General features: G+C 44.5%; 1 protein-coding gene across 2 annotated transcripts in view; it reads right to left on the reverse strand.

The window, feature by feature from the left end:
- Nucleotides 1–1533: 1533 nt before the first annotated feature.
- The window catches only part of KAT7 (lysine acetyltransferase 7), a 32581-nt gene continuing 19399 nt past the window's right edge, over nt 1534–14715 (reverse strand). For both annotated transcript variants that reach the window (XM_024573002.3, XM_024573003.4), the window contains 8 exons: nt 13865–13975; nt 12062–12253; nt 8941–9030; nt 8563–8703; nt 7399–7492; nt 4421–4567; nt 3836–3942; nt 1534–3209 (listed from right to left, as the gene is read on the reverse strand). In XM_024573002.3, the coding sequence (XP_024428770.1) occupies nt 3108–3209; nt 3836–3942; nt 4421–4567; nt 7399–7492; nt 8563–8703; nt 8941–9030; nt 12062–12253; nt 13865–13975 (984 nt within the window). In that variant the 3' untranslated portion in view covers nt 1534–3107. The remainder of the gene's footprint in view (nt 3210–3835; nt 3943–4420; nt 4568–7398; nt 7493–8562; nt 8704–8940; nt 9031–12061; nt 12254–13864; nt 13976–14715) is intronic.

The raw sequence follows: 14715 nt of genomic DNA on the forward strand, positions 1-14715 counted from the left end.
CAGGTCTTGTCTGAAAGTTTTCACCAGTTTCATTATTTGCCTTGCAGTGGAAGCCACTAGAAGCATGGGAGCCTGTGGGTAAAGCAAGGGAATCTAACTAGGAGAGATGATTAATCCCTAGAGAATCAAGAAAACTGAGAAAACAAATGGTAGAAACAAATGGTCCAACTTGGACCCGAATGAGATTTCTGGCGTCATTGCCGACTGTGTCACCTGGGGTTCCAGGCCAGCAGGAGGGTCAAATGGGGCAGTGAAGGTACCCAGCACACAGCAGGGCTCTCCCCCTCCCCCAGACATAAAGTGCTTTCATTTGGGGGGTTTCAGGAGTCAGACCCAGGAGTAACTGCAGACTTCTCTTCTAATGAAGGAGCCTAAGGAGCCGAGCTCATCTGTGCAGGTAAAAAAGCGGTGGGAGGGGAGGCCGTCTTACTGAAAGCTGACGAGAGTATACCACTCTGGCCCTGCACCTGTGATTTAAACAAGAGAAATCTCTTTTACAGCAAGCAGCTCCTTGAATAACATCGTTTCAAGTTGATTAGATGCCACAGGAGCTTAACTCCTTTACATCGATTAGCCCATGGTCTTGTTAAACATACTGAAAATCACAGACCCGATCGATGACATTAAGTGAGAACTTACTGTATTTTTAGGTGAAGGGCAGGCAGGGGGCAACCAGTAGAGGTTGGGGACCTAGATATGCACAAACCTTCAAGTGCCTTGACCTCCCAGCATACCATTCTCATGGTCAATCTTTACCTACTTCAAGGTTTTTAAAACATGAGAGCCTAATTCCCTTTGATGCAAATATCTAGAGCAGGGAACGCTGGGCATACACCATTCTAAGGTCAATCAATGTTAAGGGGCTTTTTATGTAACCTTGCTTCTCCTCACGCCAGCTCCCAAACCCCTTGAGTGACACCCAGGACCCTACCCTTGCAAACAAGGGGGTGCCCAGAGATAGGTTCTTCTCACCACTACTGGCCACCGTGAGCAAGACCACCCCAGCAATTGATTCCACCCCCCTTTCTGTCAGAAATGTGCCCAACCTCCCTTTCCCTGCACTCCACAAATGCTCCAGGAACATATAGCTCCTTTCAGAAATGACACAACCGGAGAGGTAGTGCTTCTCAGAGGCGGTACAGCTCACTATTGGCTCATGAGCTCGGAGATAAGAAGGGATACACCTGTTTTCACCTTCCCACAAGTATCAATTGTACCCCACCTACCCTAACTTCCTGCTGGTTCCTTTGCCCTTGAAATCGGAGAATGAACTCAATGAAAGAATGCTTAATACTGACCAGCCCTTGTGGAACCAAAGCGAGGAAGAATTTATTCCACCACCTAGACAAATTCAGAGTGAACACACCCTCTACAGACAGCCTGCATCAGAGAAACAAATTCTCACAGCCACAAACCACATCCCTGAACGGATAGTTTACTGCGAGGGAAAAGGACCCCAAGTGCACTTCCTGCTAGTGGGCAGGTCAGCTGCACCGTTTTCATAACAAATGAGAACTTCTGAGTGAAACAGACTTGAGCAGAGAACATGCTTTATTGAGGAGTAGATATAGAACAGCACATTCTACCACATGTGGGGAAGGGTCAGCTTCTGTAAAAGGCCTTTACCCCTTAAGAAAACCCCCAGTGAAGTCGCTTTTGGGTAAGTTTTAAGTGACACTGAAACTGGCAGGGAGCTGCCACCGAACATGCTGAAAACGAGCTCCCCACACTCCACAGGGAGTGTGAGTAGTGCACAGGGATGACCAGAGAAAGGCACCGATGACCGGAGTCGCGAGTGTGGCCAGGGCTCCACATGAAGACAGCAGTGTTGGAAGTGACCAAGTTGGGAAGAGTGACATGTCATACATCAAAAGCTGCCCCAAGATAGCAGGTTATAAAGGGCTGGAGCAAAATTAGAGGGAGCATCTCCTCCTTCACTTAAATACCAAAAACAGGAGACCAGAGGATGGGGGGACGGTGGCAAACCCCAAAGAGGGAATGGAGGCGGAGCTGTTCTTGGAAGGGCAGGAGCACTTCAGCCCCGGAGGGAGGGCGAGGCACTGCAGAAGAGAAGCAAACTTGGCGGGGCAGCCGTTCGCCTGCCCCGCTGAGTCCGGGGCTGAGACACTTGTCAGTCAGTTCCCGCTTCTCTGAGGGTGTTCAGACCCAATCAGGGCGACTTCTGTGGAAGTGCAGGTGTGCTGGATCAGACCTGCACTGGTGAACAGGGCTGTGCAGTTAATGACCCAGTTAACGTGCAGCGCGATAGGGAGAACTAACTGGAAATTATTTGGCACCTGCGAACAGAAAGGGGCGGGAAGTAAGGTGGGAAGAAAACATTTACTACTGGGCACTTCTCTGGTGAGGTAAAAAGTATTGACTCCCTTCCACCAAGACATGGCCCACTGCCCTCCAGTGAACTCAACACAAAATCCAGAAGCACCACCTCTTCCTTCTCTCCGTCTCATCCGGAGAGATGATGCGCTGTTACCGAGACTACTCTCAGGGTGGGGCTTCCAAAACGTCTGGCTCTGGTCAGCCTGATACTGGTCAAAACAGGTCTTTCCATAAAAATGAGGAAAATATTTAAAGTGAGACAAGACCCAAAGGGAAGAGACCCCTCCCGGCACACACACACAGAAGTGTCACCTCTTCCCCGCCCATCCAAAAAACACATGTCAGGAATAATTGGAAAGGTCCCGGTAGTGGCAACTGTATTTGGAGGTCTGGTGACGAGGCGGCAAGAAGCACTATGACAAAGTTTAGGAGACACGACACGACCTCGTGGGGTAAGAGAACATGAGGAGAGAACCGGTGACTGGACAGGTACAGTACCAAACAGAACACCTTGGGTCAGTGCTACGAGGGACCTGCACTCCAGTCTGATATAGATCCCATCCGGGCAACCTCACTGAGGCCGAAACAACAGTTCCTCAGAACCAGCGTCTGCAGTGTACATAAAGGTCGGAGCCAGGACAGTCCTGAGGGGGTGGCCTTCCCAAAGGACACTGTACTTGCCAATCACAAGAGCAACAGAAATGACAGACAGATCCCTAGGGTACGGATTCCTACTGCTGGGGTTCGCTGGCTCAGAGTAACAGGTCACTTTAAGTGCCCTTGGGAGGGGTCCATTTTAAACAGCTGGGATCCATGGTTTTATTGGAGTTGGATCTCTTGGCCTCTTTGGCTATCCACTCATCAATCAGGTCCTAGAGGAAAAAATGGGAAAAACTGTTACACACATTCAACTAAAATGGCTTTCTACATGAATTCCAAAATGCATGTTAGCAAAGAAGGAATCACCAAAGGTTCAACACTCTACTGAGGTGTAAAAAAATGATCTGAGACTTACAAATCCATTCCCTTCTACTCCACCCTTAGTAAGACCTGAAAATCCCTATTCACCTTCCCCAATGCTAAGTGTGAGTGAACTATAAAAAACTTTACTCGTGTTTAAGTTGAGATGGCATTTCTTCCAGGAATTTGAAACCACTTCCACAAGCCTGGAGTTCACCCCCCTCTACAGACAGCAATGCTCTGCAACCTGAGCGAATCTCCGAATGACAGACGTGCTGTCCAACACACAGCTGCTTAGCTAGCGCTGCTTAACGCGCGTCATCCCGATGAGACGAGGAGACAAGCTTACCAAAAGCTTCTGATAAGGGTAAGGTCGGAGGCATCGCTGCGCACTAAAGAAAGGGGACCATCTAAAAAGGTGCAGGTAGCCAAACTCCTTTAAGAAGGGAGGTTTGCCTTTTGAGTGTTAAGGCCCCACTTTGCTCTGCTAGGCCTAAAGGGACATTCAGCAATGAGCAAGCAGCTGACAAAACTTTACCTGTCTCTTTAAAACTAGGTGCTTTCCTTTCCAATACTTGAGCATCTGCAGGGCCTGCAGAGTGCTGACAATGTCCACAGGATTCACAGCTGTCTCCTGGCTAATTTCTGAAAGAGAAGAGCTACTGAGAACCCGGCCAAAAGTGTAGACTCTCGTCAGGCTCCCCCCCCAGCTCCCTCCCTCACAGGACATCCAAATGAACTCCAAAGACTTAGAGCCTTTGCTACTCAACCCAACCCGCTCAGAAAGAGTTTACAAAGCACTCCTTCGACCAGTCCCAATAACTACAGAAGACAGTTATTACAGCAAGAAACCACTCTCAGCCCTTACAGAAATCAAGGTCAAAGACATACATTAAATTCTTCTACCTTTGCATAAACACACAGGGATGTTTTAGAAGCTCCTGTATGTGCCAAAAAACTTCAAGTTAGCCAGACTCAGCTGGCCTGGTGTCAAACTCAGACAGGACACAGAATGGGGCATTACCTTTGCGGGTTATAAAGCATGAACAGGGCCAAATGGAAAAGTCGATATCCAGTGATGTTAGCATCTTGCATAACAACCACTCTAGAGTCAAAAACCAACCTTTGATAGAAATCTCTTTGCCTTGGAAATTGTGCAGGTAACGAAGGAGCACTTCTTTCCAGTAACTGCGGTAGCTTATGAGCCCCAGGTCTGAGAGTGGACGTTCCGGGGAGCCAACTTTTTCTTCCACTTTGGAAAGCAAATAACCTACCGGGGAACAAACACACAGCTTTTGGTTTCGGTGTGGGGTTTTTTTTTTTTTTTTTTTTTTTTTTAGCAACACTGTATCACATCTTATTAGAAAATAACAATGTGCCAATATAGAAGGTATAAAAACTACAGTACTTTGCAGTATCAATTGGGGTTCAGTCAACTTTATTTATTCAGTGGACTACATAACTGTCGTAGAATATGCTGTCTTTGCATAAGCAAGCAGGGAGATGTGCACTTGCATTTATTGCAATAGACATTAGGAAATTCTGGAAGGCTCCACCAGAAGCTTTAATAGCAATGGCTATCTGTGGGTGTGCACTGGGAACAGGGTAGGGAAGCCATTTCGTTATAGAGCTTTTACTTTCCAAGTTTAGAACTTCAAAGTTCATCAGAGCTTCGGGGTAGGTGAACAAGTGGAGACACAAGGAGAAAGGTGAGCCCGGAGAGGGTGTGGAAACTGCCCTTCCTCATTCCTTGCCCAGTACATCTCTTCCGTTTGGATGTTCATTCATTGTACATATCCCTATCATATCCTTCAATAAACTAGTAAAGGACCTCATGAATTTTTCTGAAGACCTAGTAGTCCTGATATTGTCTTCCCCTAATATGACCCATAATCCAATTACCTTAAAAAGATTTTCAAAGACAAAGGTCTAAAGATGAAGAGCTGGGATGTCTCAGCACCAGTCATTTATTCTTTCTCTTTCAGTGCTGTAAGACCGTCTTGCAACGAAGTGCTCACACATGCTACAACATGGATGAGCCTTGAAAGCCTTATGCCACGGGGAAGAAGCCACACAGACAAGGGCGCACACTATGTGCCTCCATTTATATGAAATGCCCAGAATGGGACAATGCGTAGAGACAAGAAGTAGGTTAGTCAACAACACTGTAATACTACACATGGTACCACACGGGGACCAGACTTACTGGGATGATCACTTCGTAAGTTATATAAATGTCTCATAACGATGTTGTACACCTGAAACTAGTATCAACTGTAAGTGAAAAATTTAAAGTATTATTTTTTAAGAAGTAGATTAGTAGATGCCTAGAGGTGGGGAGACGGGGAAATGGGGAATTAAGTATCACTTAGTAAGCGTGAGTTTTTTGGAGAGGAAGACGAAAATCTAAACCTGGACTGTGAGGGTGCCTGCACAACTCTGTAAGCGCAAAAAGTCACTAAACCGCACATTTGAAATGGATGAGCATAGGCTATGTAAGTTATACCTCAACAAAGTGGCTTTAAAAAGGGGGAAAAACAAGGAACAGATTATCTCGGTACTACCTATGAAGTAGTTGGGGGGACCCAAATCTGAAGCAGCCTCCAGCTCTAACATCTGAACATCCACCATTCAACACTACGGGGACACAGCCAGTAAAATTCATAGTCTGGGAAACTACTGGAAAACTAGCCTGCTTTCAACAAACAAACAGCGAAGAAAAAGAGATGGAGTGGGAACTTTCAGATTAAGAGTGTCTTACAAGCCACATCTGTCAATTCCAATACATCAATTCTATATGAATCTGAGTGAAAGTAGTATTTTTTCCCTCAAGAACAAAATCGCAGTATCAGGGTAATACAAACACTGTAATTTATGATACTAAGAACATTTTTGGTGTTTTTTAGGTCCTTCCAGAAATATTGAAATGATTGAGGGTGGGAACATAGGTAAAACAAGATTGGCCATAAGACAGAAACCACTCAGGAAGCTTTATTATACTATTATTCTACTTTTGTACGTTTCAAAATTTCCACAAAATCAAGTTTATAAAATAGGGGCTACCTATTAAAGATACACAATCTTCCCTGAGAACTCTAAGAATTCTAACTCTGACTAACATACGTCAATCGACAGTGAACACGATGCAGTCGACTGTTCTCACTCACTGCAGTTCAGTTCTCTAAAGTCACTGCCGATACTGAATTAAAGAATAATGAACCGCCGCTCCTAGGGAGCCAGAGTCAGGTTCCTGCAAGCCTCTGGTCACATTTTCATCAACCTGTCAGTATGTAACCTTGTTTATGTATTTCTGTTTAACAATACCTTGTTTAGTACTTATTGTTCACATAGTAATATTGGTTTCACAGCCAACAGCACAATAACTTATCCTGAATGAAGCCTACCACTTATTTTTTCTCTCTGTAAAGCACATGAAGGCCTTTCTAGACAGTATTTCAACACTATACTTAGGGACCATTTAAAATCAGCAACAAAAGCACAAATATATGGAAAACGTGGTACTAACAGACCATGGAAAGAACACTTGTTTATACTGAGAGAGCTGAAACAAGGAGCCCTGTTTGACCTCTGCTGGAAATGGGTGACCTATTTTTTGCTAATGTGCACACATCCACAAATGACAGCCAAGTGCCAAGAGGACTGATTTTGAGGTTACAAATAAAATTGTAGCGAGTAGGCAAATTCCCAAATACAGAAGCCACAATTAATGGGGTCCAAAGCCTTTTAGCAGGTATCCTGGTTGCCTCCAGAAAAGTCCTTACAGAAATGAAATCCTTAACACCCACGAGGAGATCTGAAGTCCTGTGCATACATGTGCTGGTCATAAATCTCAAACTGGGATAATCCTAACAAGCTGACTTTACTCTCCTCTACACTGCCTACCAGGCACCAGGCTGAAGGTCTTGTATTCACTGAGTAGCCACTGTGTAGCAGGCCAATTGATGATGTTCAGGTTTTGCCCACCCACTCACTTTACATCAGTATACACCAGCTAAAGCCAGAACTTGTGGACACCACAGGACAAAAAGGCAACGGTATTCACATGGTCCCTGCCACGTGGAGCTGCGCAGTTTCACTTACTGAAATCAATGAGCATCTTGCCATAGCCCTGCCTCATGTACTGAGGCATGGTAAGGATACAGGATACATTGTAGTTGAGGAATGAATTCTTCTCCTAGAATCAAGAACAGATGAACAGGTCATGCGGGTTTAGAACCAAAGGTGTCAGCAGTCCCACAGCCACAAAATAAGGCTGCTTGCGAAGTATCTGGCTAACCAGCCCTGGGACTGGCTGTCCAGCTCACAGCTGTTACACACCCTTTAAGATGGCCAAAGCCATTAATCCAAGGCTTTCCGTAGCTCTGAGACCTCCAGCCTCATTTTAAGGGGGGCTGACTCTGGGTTCTCTAGTCACAGAGCAGGGAAAAAAAGATTAGATTGCACTCTCTTTAAAAGCAATTTTTCAAAAGGGGGTTGCTTACAGGAGAAGGGAGGGATCCGAAACAGCAAGTCCCCCTTCTGGAAGGAGGTGGAAAACAATCAAAGCACATATTGTATGGTTCCATGTATGCGAAATGTCCAGAACAGGCAAATTCACAGACAGGAGGGCAGCGAGGGTTCAAGTGAAAATGGGAGAGTGTGGCTTGGAGGTACTGGCCTTCTCACTGAGCAACGGAAACCGATGTGATGATGAGCAGAAGTTGCACAGCTGCGACTATACCAAAACCACTGTACACTTTAATGTAAATGAGTGAATTGTATAGTATAGGGATATCTCAATAAAGTTGTTTGTTACATGAAAAAGTCATCAGCGCAGTCTGGCCTCGAGTCTTTAAAGGCACTGTGGCATTATCGTTGAAAGAACCCAGCTTTTAAAAAGAAGGCAAAAGGGAAATATTCCTGGTTTTGAGCTAATAACAGAGAAGAGGGCTGAGCCAGAACAGCTGGCCTGACTACAAGACATGGGCTTGTGGGTCAGAAGGCAGGGCACTGGCCAGTAATTAATAGGCAGCTCCAACCCACAATCCAGAAATGAACAAACCAGAAGCTTTTAATAAAGAATGGCACATTTTCATTAAACAATCTTTGATATGGATTTTCCTTTTTTTTTTTTCCTTAAAGGGAAGGGTTGTCTTCATTGCCCAGAACACTGCATTTTCCTGTCAGCGCTCTGAGTCCTCATGAGGCAGCACCAGTCACCCTGTCTGACTGGTATTAGCTCCTTAATGTCCAGATCCTGCTGACCTTGGAAAAATATCCAATCAGGTGACAGCCAGTGTTGTCTGCTTCTGTCATAACGTAGAACAGGAAGGGCTCCACATCGTAATACAATGTCTTGTGGTCCAGAAAAAGCTTGGCCAACAGGCACAGGTTTTGGCAGTAGATCTACAAGCAGGAAAAAAGAGAGTTCACATGTAGGCCAGTGATTCCCGAACTTACAAGATAAGGGCCTAAAGTTAAAGGTCAGGTCGCTATTGTTAATGAAGCAGAAATTGTGTGTTTTGGCCAACAGAAGAACTCTACATTCTTTACAAGGTGAGACAGACACAGAACAAACTCCTCCTGAAGCTGTCAGTGTACAATACTACCCCCCCCCCTCTGTTCTAGGGCCCCACTCTTTACCTTGTTTTTCTTGCCATCCACTTCAAACACGGATATTGAACCTTTGCGGTATATCTCATCGCCAGGCGGGTGTTTCCACACACACTTAGCCTGCAAGAGAATGGAATGCACATCAGGAAAACAGACCTTCCCACCCGAGGTGGCTGCGCCAAAGGGGAAGAGAACCGCAGGTCAAATTTCATCAGCTGAGATGACAGTTGGACACCCACTTGAGAACATGCAGCAAAACAGGTTTCCTTTTTTAGTAAAACAACTTGAGGCTCTTAAATCACTGTAATATATTTGTGACATTTTCTAGCAGTTTGGAACAAGTTTTCTGGATTATATTCTGGCATCATTTCAATCCAGATTAAAACGATCTACTTCGTAAAAGCCAGATAAACAAAAAATGCCCTCGCGTATTAGAAAATGCCTGGGCCAACAGGAAATTCCTAAGCAGCTTATTTCTTTTCAAGCAGCTTAGAGTCGCTAAGTAAAGAGAGGAGTCCTTTACTCTCACCTTTACCAGTAACTTCTCTGGTTGCCCCCCAAGTGTTCCTCTTTGTTATATAAGAAAACAGGAGCAAGTCCTTCTGGGGGGTGGGGGGAGGTAGGGCTGGGAGGAAGGCAAGGAGTACTGGCTGAGCAGGAAGCTGGGACTCACGTGAGGACCGGCAGTGCCCCAGGGACACTTGGCCACAAGGGGGCACAAGGTACCCCTTTCCCTATTCTCAACTAATAGATTTAAAGCAGCCAGACAGCCATTGCTGTAAATTAGTGATTTTCAACACTTTTGATCTCACGGCACACATAAATTACTAAAGTTCTGTGGCACACCAAAAATATATTTTTTGCCAATCTGACAAAAACAGGTATAATTTTGACTGATTTACACAACAATAACAATAGTAATTATCCCTTTTTGCACCGAAGTGCCTTTTTAAAAAATCAGGTGCCTATACTTCTATATTAAGGATTTCTGGTACCATAAATTAACCAAGTAGACGCAACATTATGCAACGTGACCAACAGGATGCAGCTCTATTATACGACCTGTGTATTTATGGCGCAAGACAGGGCACTCAAGTGGGACGGCAAATTGTGTTGGCTGGGTTTTTTTTTTTTAATTTGACAATCTAAGGGAAAAGAAATCACTGCCCCGACTAAATAGTATTGCATGTTTTAAAAAATTCTTGCAACACCCTAGTTGAAAATCGCTGCTATTTGGTGGATTCTTTAAAGGTTTTACGTAAATACATTTCAAAAGCATATGAATATATTCAGAGCATTTTCTATTAAATTTGATTGTGCCTTTAAAAAAAAAGATTTTATTTATTCATTTTTAGAGAGAGGAAGGGAGGGAGAAAGAGAGGGAGAGAAACATCAGTGTGTGGTTGCCTCTCACACGCTCCCCACCGAGGACTTGGCCCACAAACCCAGGCAGGTGCCCTAGACCAGTAATTGAATAGGCGACCCTCTGTTTCTAGGGGACACTCAATCCACTGAGCCACACCAGCCAGGGCTCACTGTGCCTTTTGATCAACTCAAGAGTCATGACCTAATCTGTCACATGTAAATCCAAATGTTGACTAGGATTTCTTTCTTTCTTTTTTTTTTTTTAAGATTTTATTTATTTTATTTCTAGAGAGAGAGGAAGGGAGGGAGAAAAAGAGGGAGTGAAACATCAATGTGTGGTTGCCTCTCACACGCCCCCCACTGGGGACCTGGCAACTCAGTCATGTGCCCTGACTGGGAATCGAACCTACGACCCTTTGGTTTGCAGGCCAGCACTTAAACCACTCAGCCACTGAGCAGCCAGGGCTGACTAGGATTTCTTCAAGAAAGCGCCACCTATCATTTGTCCCTATCACCAGCCCTTTAGTCATGTGGCTTTTCCCAACAGTAGCCACACTAACACAACAATTATTTGTTTAGAAACAGAAGCCAAAACTGTTAGCCATATGGCCAAAGAAGGTCCATTTTGGCGTTTAAGCAACAGGAATCAGAAGTTGGATTAAAATAGGTTTTTATTTCCTAAAATCTGTTTTTTAACTCATATAATACAGTTGAGCCTCAAAAATTCGGAATGTTCACGACCCCCAGATTTATCCAGACCCTCTTATCTTCTCTACCTACTGTTCTTTCTTGCCCCTCTGGCTGTTTTGTTGGTTAGTGCCACCAAACCACCAGAAACAAAGAGACAAAGGGCGGAGGTAGGCAGTTCACATCAATAAAAACACCAGCCTCACTTCCACACGGCAAAACCGAATCTTGGTTTATCTCCATGGTCTACAACCACGGAGACCAGTCCTTCACATCATCACCCCTGTGCCCTAGCGCCCCGCCAGACTTCGCCCACCGCCTCCCCTCCAGCGCTCCAGCCTCACCACAAATCAAGTGTGCACAGCACTGAAGACTGTGTGCTCCCGAGCTGGACACCCAAAAGAGCAGTATCACCAAGCTGGGGAGAAGAGTATAAAACAGGAACCACGGGAAGCCTACGTTACAGAGGCTCAGCATATGGAAATCCTGGGAAATAAAGATGGAAGGAGAAAAGGCAGCCAAAAGGCCTTAGAGCCAAATTATATTATGACTACAGAAACAAAAAAGAAAGGTTTCCCTGTCAGAAAGACTCATCTCTGTCCCCTACTATTTCCCCATCCCTACTCCATGGCAGAAAGTCTCTTTAAGACTTTTCATTTCACAACTAGGGAAGGAAATATAGCTCAAAGCTACGAAATATCTAGTAAGCCTATTTGTCAACAATAAAACCAAAAAGCACTAAACTTGAAAAGGCACCAAAGTTATTTTCATCTAGCCTGGGATACAAAAAAACTAAAGGCAGAGATAATTCATGTCCAAAGGAAGAAACAGAAAAGAGCAGGGAGCAAGAAAAAAGACAGGGAGATGTGTATGACAGGACGTGGTTCAGGGCCACCAGCTGCTTGAGGTGCCACCCAGCACCAGCCACGCCACAGGTTGCATCCCCTGAAGTGTGGCTTTCAGTTTCCTATGCCTTCCATCCCATTATTGTGGACCACTGAGAGAGGCTTGGATAAATGTTATCCAGACTGATGTCAAAAGTTAGAGATCCTATAGCTTATTGCAACCATGGATGGTCACAGAATCCCAGACAACTCACCATGTGTCGGCGCAGTATCGTTTGGCTCTTCATGTATTTTAAACAGAATTCACACATATAGAGACGTCCCAGTCGTGCGTATTCTTCAGGATAGGGAGAATGGTACCAAGTGTCAAGCTCATAGCGACCAAAAGCAATTGTTTTAATCATGTTGCTCCCCTCTGTGATTTGGCCTTGCAGCCTTAACTTCTCCTATTGTAGAGAAGAAATCAAAAGTCAAAGGAGGGTCAGATTACTGCTCACACTGGAACAATGTGGTGAGTTAGAGGTCAAAGCCCCGCCCCCCAATGCAGTGGAAAATCAGCACATAACTTTTGACTCCGCCAAAACTTAAATACGAATAATAGCCTATTGTTGACTGGAAGCCTTATGGATAACCCAAACAGTCGATTAACACACATTTTGTATGTTACATACTGTAGTGTTACAATGAAACAAGCTAGAGAAATGAAAAAATACATTTGCAGTATTTACTGAAAAACATCCACACTTAAGTAAACCCATGCAGTTCAAACCCACGTCGTTCAAGGACGAACTATAATCATCTTTGGGTTTTTTGGTAAGCTGGTGAGCAGGTCACCATGCTAGGCTATAGGGGAAAAAAGGCACATTTGGCTTCTAAACTCTCGCGAAACCGAAGAGGGCTAAGGGCTACACGAACATGGACAGCCAGGAAGGCTTAGCACAGGCCTCAGTAAAGAAGGGCTTCTCTCTGCTACCTACCACACTGAGGGTCTCATCTCTTTAACTTCACAGTCTCTGGATAAATTTTGTTTTTGTCAGCCTGAGCCACACCGAATCATAAAAGACAATCTACCGCAAATACTAACTCCCTACCTTTACAAAACACTCTAAAACCAAGCAGAAAAGATGATCTAGAATGCGCTTGACAGGTCTCCAGAAAGTGTTACAAAGTCATGCATATCTGCACGGCCCTGACCCACCCTCTCAACCTAGGTCCTTCAGAAACCGTTTCTAAGCATAACCAGGTGGGGCACTGAGGAAGGTTAGCCTAGGAAACGTTCTGGTTCCCAGGTACAGAGAAAACCAGCAGGAGCAGCCCATCCCAGCCAAGACAGCAAGTACGCCCTGATGCCCACAAAACTTTCAACAAGCCTATTCGAAGATTTTTAAATGAAGTAAGTATTCAATACAATTTAAAAAGATATTCACTTTACAGAGACCCCTGAATACGTTTAATCAATCAGTTTTCATTAAGCATACTTGTTGAAAAAAAATTCTGCCTAGAGTATCAAAACTGAACGTTAATAAACTATAAATAAAAATCAAAACAGAAAGCCAACCTATATGTAAAACTTGGATGTGTCAAACATTCATTCTAAAATATCTGACAACAGCCTTCCCCGTCACTCCCCTTCACTATTCTCTTTATTCTTTTGCAGCTGTTCCGGAGGGCTGAGGCAGCCCTGCAAAGGGGAGTTCCTGTTTGAGTTAAGAGAACAGCAGGGGGTATCTCCCAGCCTGCAGGTTCTCAGAATTGCAAATTACTCAACTGAGACAAAGGGGCACCTATCGTTTTATCCAGCTACCCATCCCCAAACAGGTCCTTCCAGGAATTGAGATGGAGGAAAAAAGTCCTAAGGGTTGAGGGAAAGGAGGAGGGGTAATTAATTTTAAATATGAATGGGAAGGGAGATGGTCTCAATTAAGATGGCTGGGAAGGGAAAAGAGATTCAAGTAGCAAGGTACATTTAATTCCCATCAAACTGATTGCTCATCATTTTCCTGGGCAGTTCTCAGTGCCCGTCAGAGTGGTCCTCAGCTAAAGGCTTTAATACTCACCAAATCCTCCGAAGCCCGGGCCTGTGCTCTTCGGAAAAGATCCAAGTCATACTCGCTAGTCAGGTTTTCCAAAAGAGGTTCCCGAGTGTTTCCATAGGTCTGCCTGTGTTCCTAGGAAAATAACAAGAGCACGATACTCTCCACTTCTAAGAACATCATCTATTTCATTTCAACGATGCCAAACAGAGGGCCAAGGTATTTTTTTTAGTGCCTACCGCATGCCAGGCAATACACTAGGCACTCTGGAATCTGGAACAGATATACCACTGATCAGGCAGGTTAATGCCAGAAGACAGCAATTACCAATCCTGGTGAATGTGGAAAGGGAAATGCTCTTACAACCTCTCCAAAAGGGAGTTCTGTTCTTCTCTACCTTTAAACAAGCACCCAAGAATCTCAACCCCATGCGTCCATTTCTCCCTCTGAAAATGTGCACAACAGTACAAATTAATAAAATGTAACAACCCCAAAGGCACTGCAGATTCCCAGATTCCTGAGGTCTGGAAGAAACTCTGGTGGATACTCCCCCATTTAAAAACAACACAAAATAAAAAAAACGAATCTTTAAAAGTCTGGAGTCTAAGATTTTAGACTGCAAGGAAAATCTGCAGGTAGGAACGGGCAGTTGGATCAACAGTCTTTTGTAAACTCTTCCCTTTGAACTGCTGCATCGTTACACTGTCCGCTGAAGGCATTGCAATGCTCTCGCTTAGAACTCAGCCCAAGTGCAAATGAAAAACAGGCCCCACTCTTTGAAAAATATTTTACTAAATATTAAGCAAGACAAAAGAGAGAACAGTCACAGAAAATTAAAAGCATAAACACAACCCAGTTTTAAATAACTATCAAAC

This window comes from Desmodus rotundus, chromosome 9 (genome assembly GCF_022682495.2).
Source record: "Desmodus rotundus isolate HL8 chromosome 9, HLdesRot8A.1, whole genome shotgun sequence".
Lineage (NCBI taxonomy): Eukaryota > Metazoa > Chordata > Mammalia > Chiroptera > Phyllostomidae > Desmodus > Desmodus rotundus.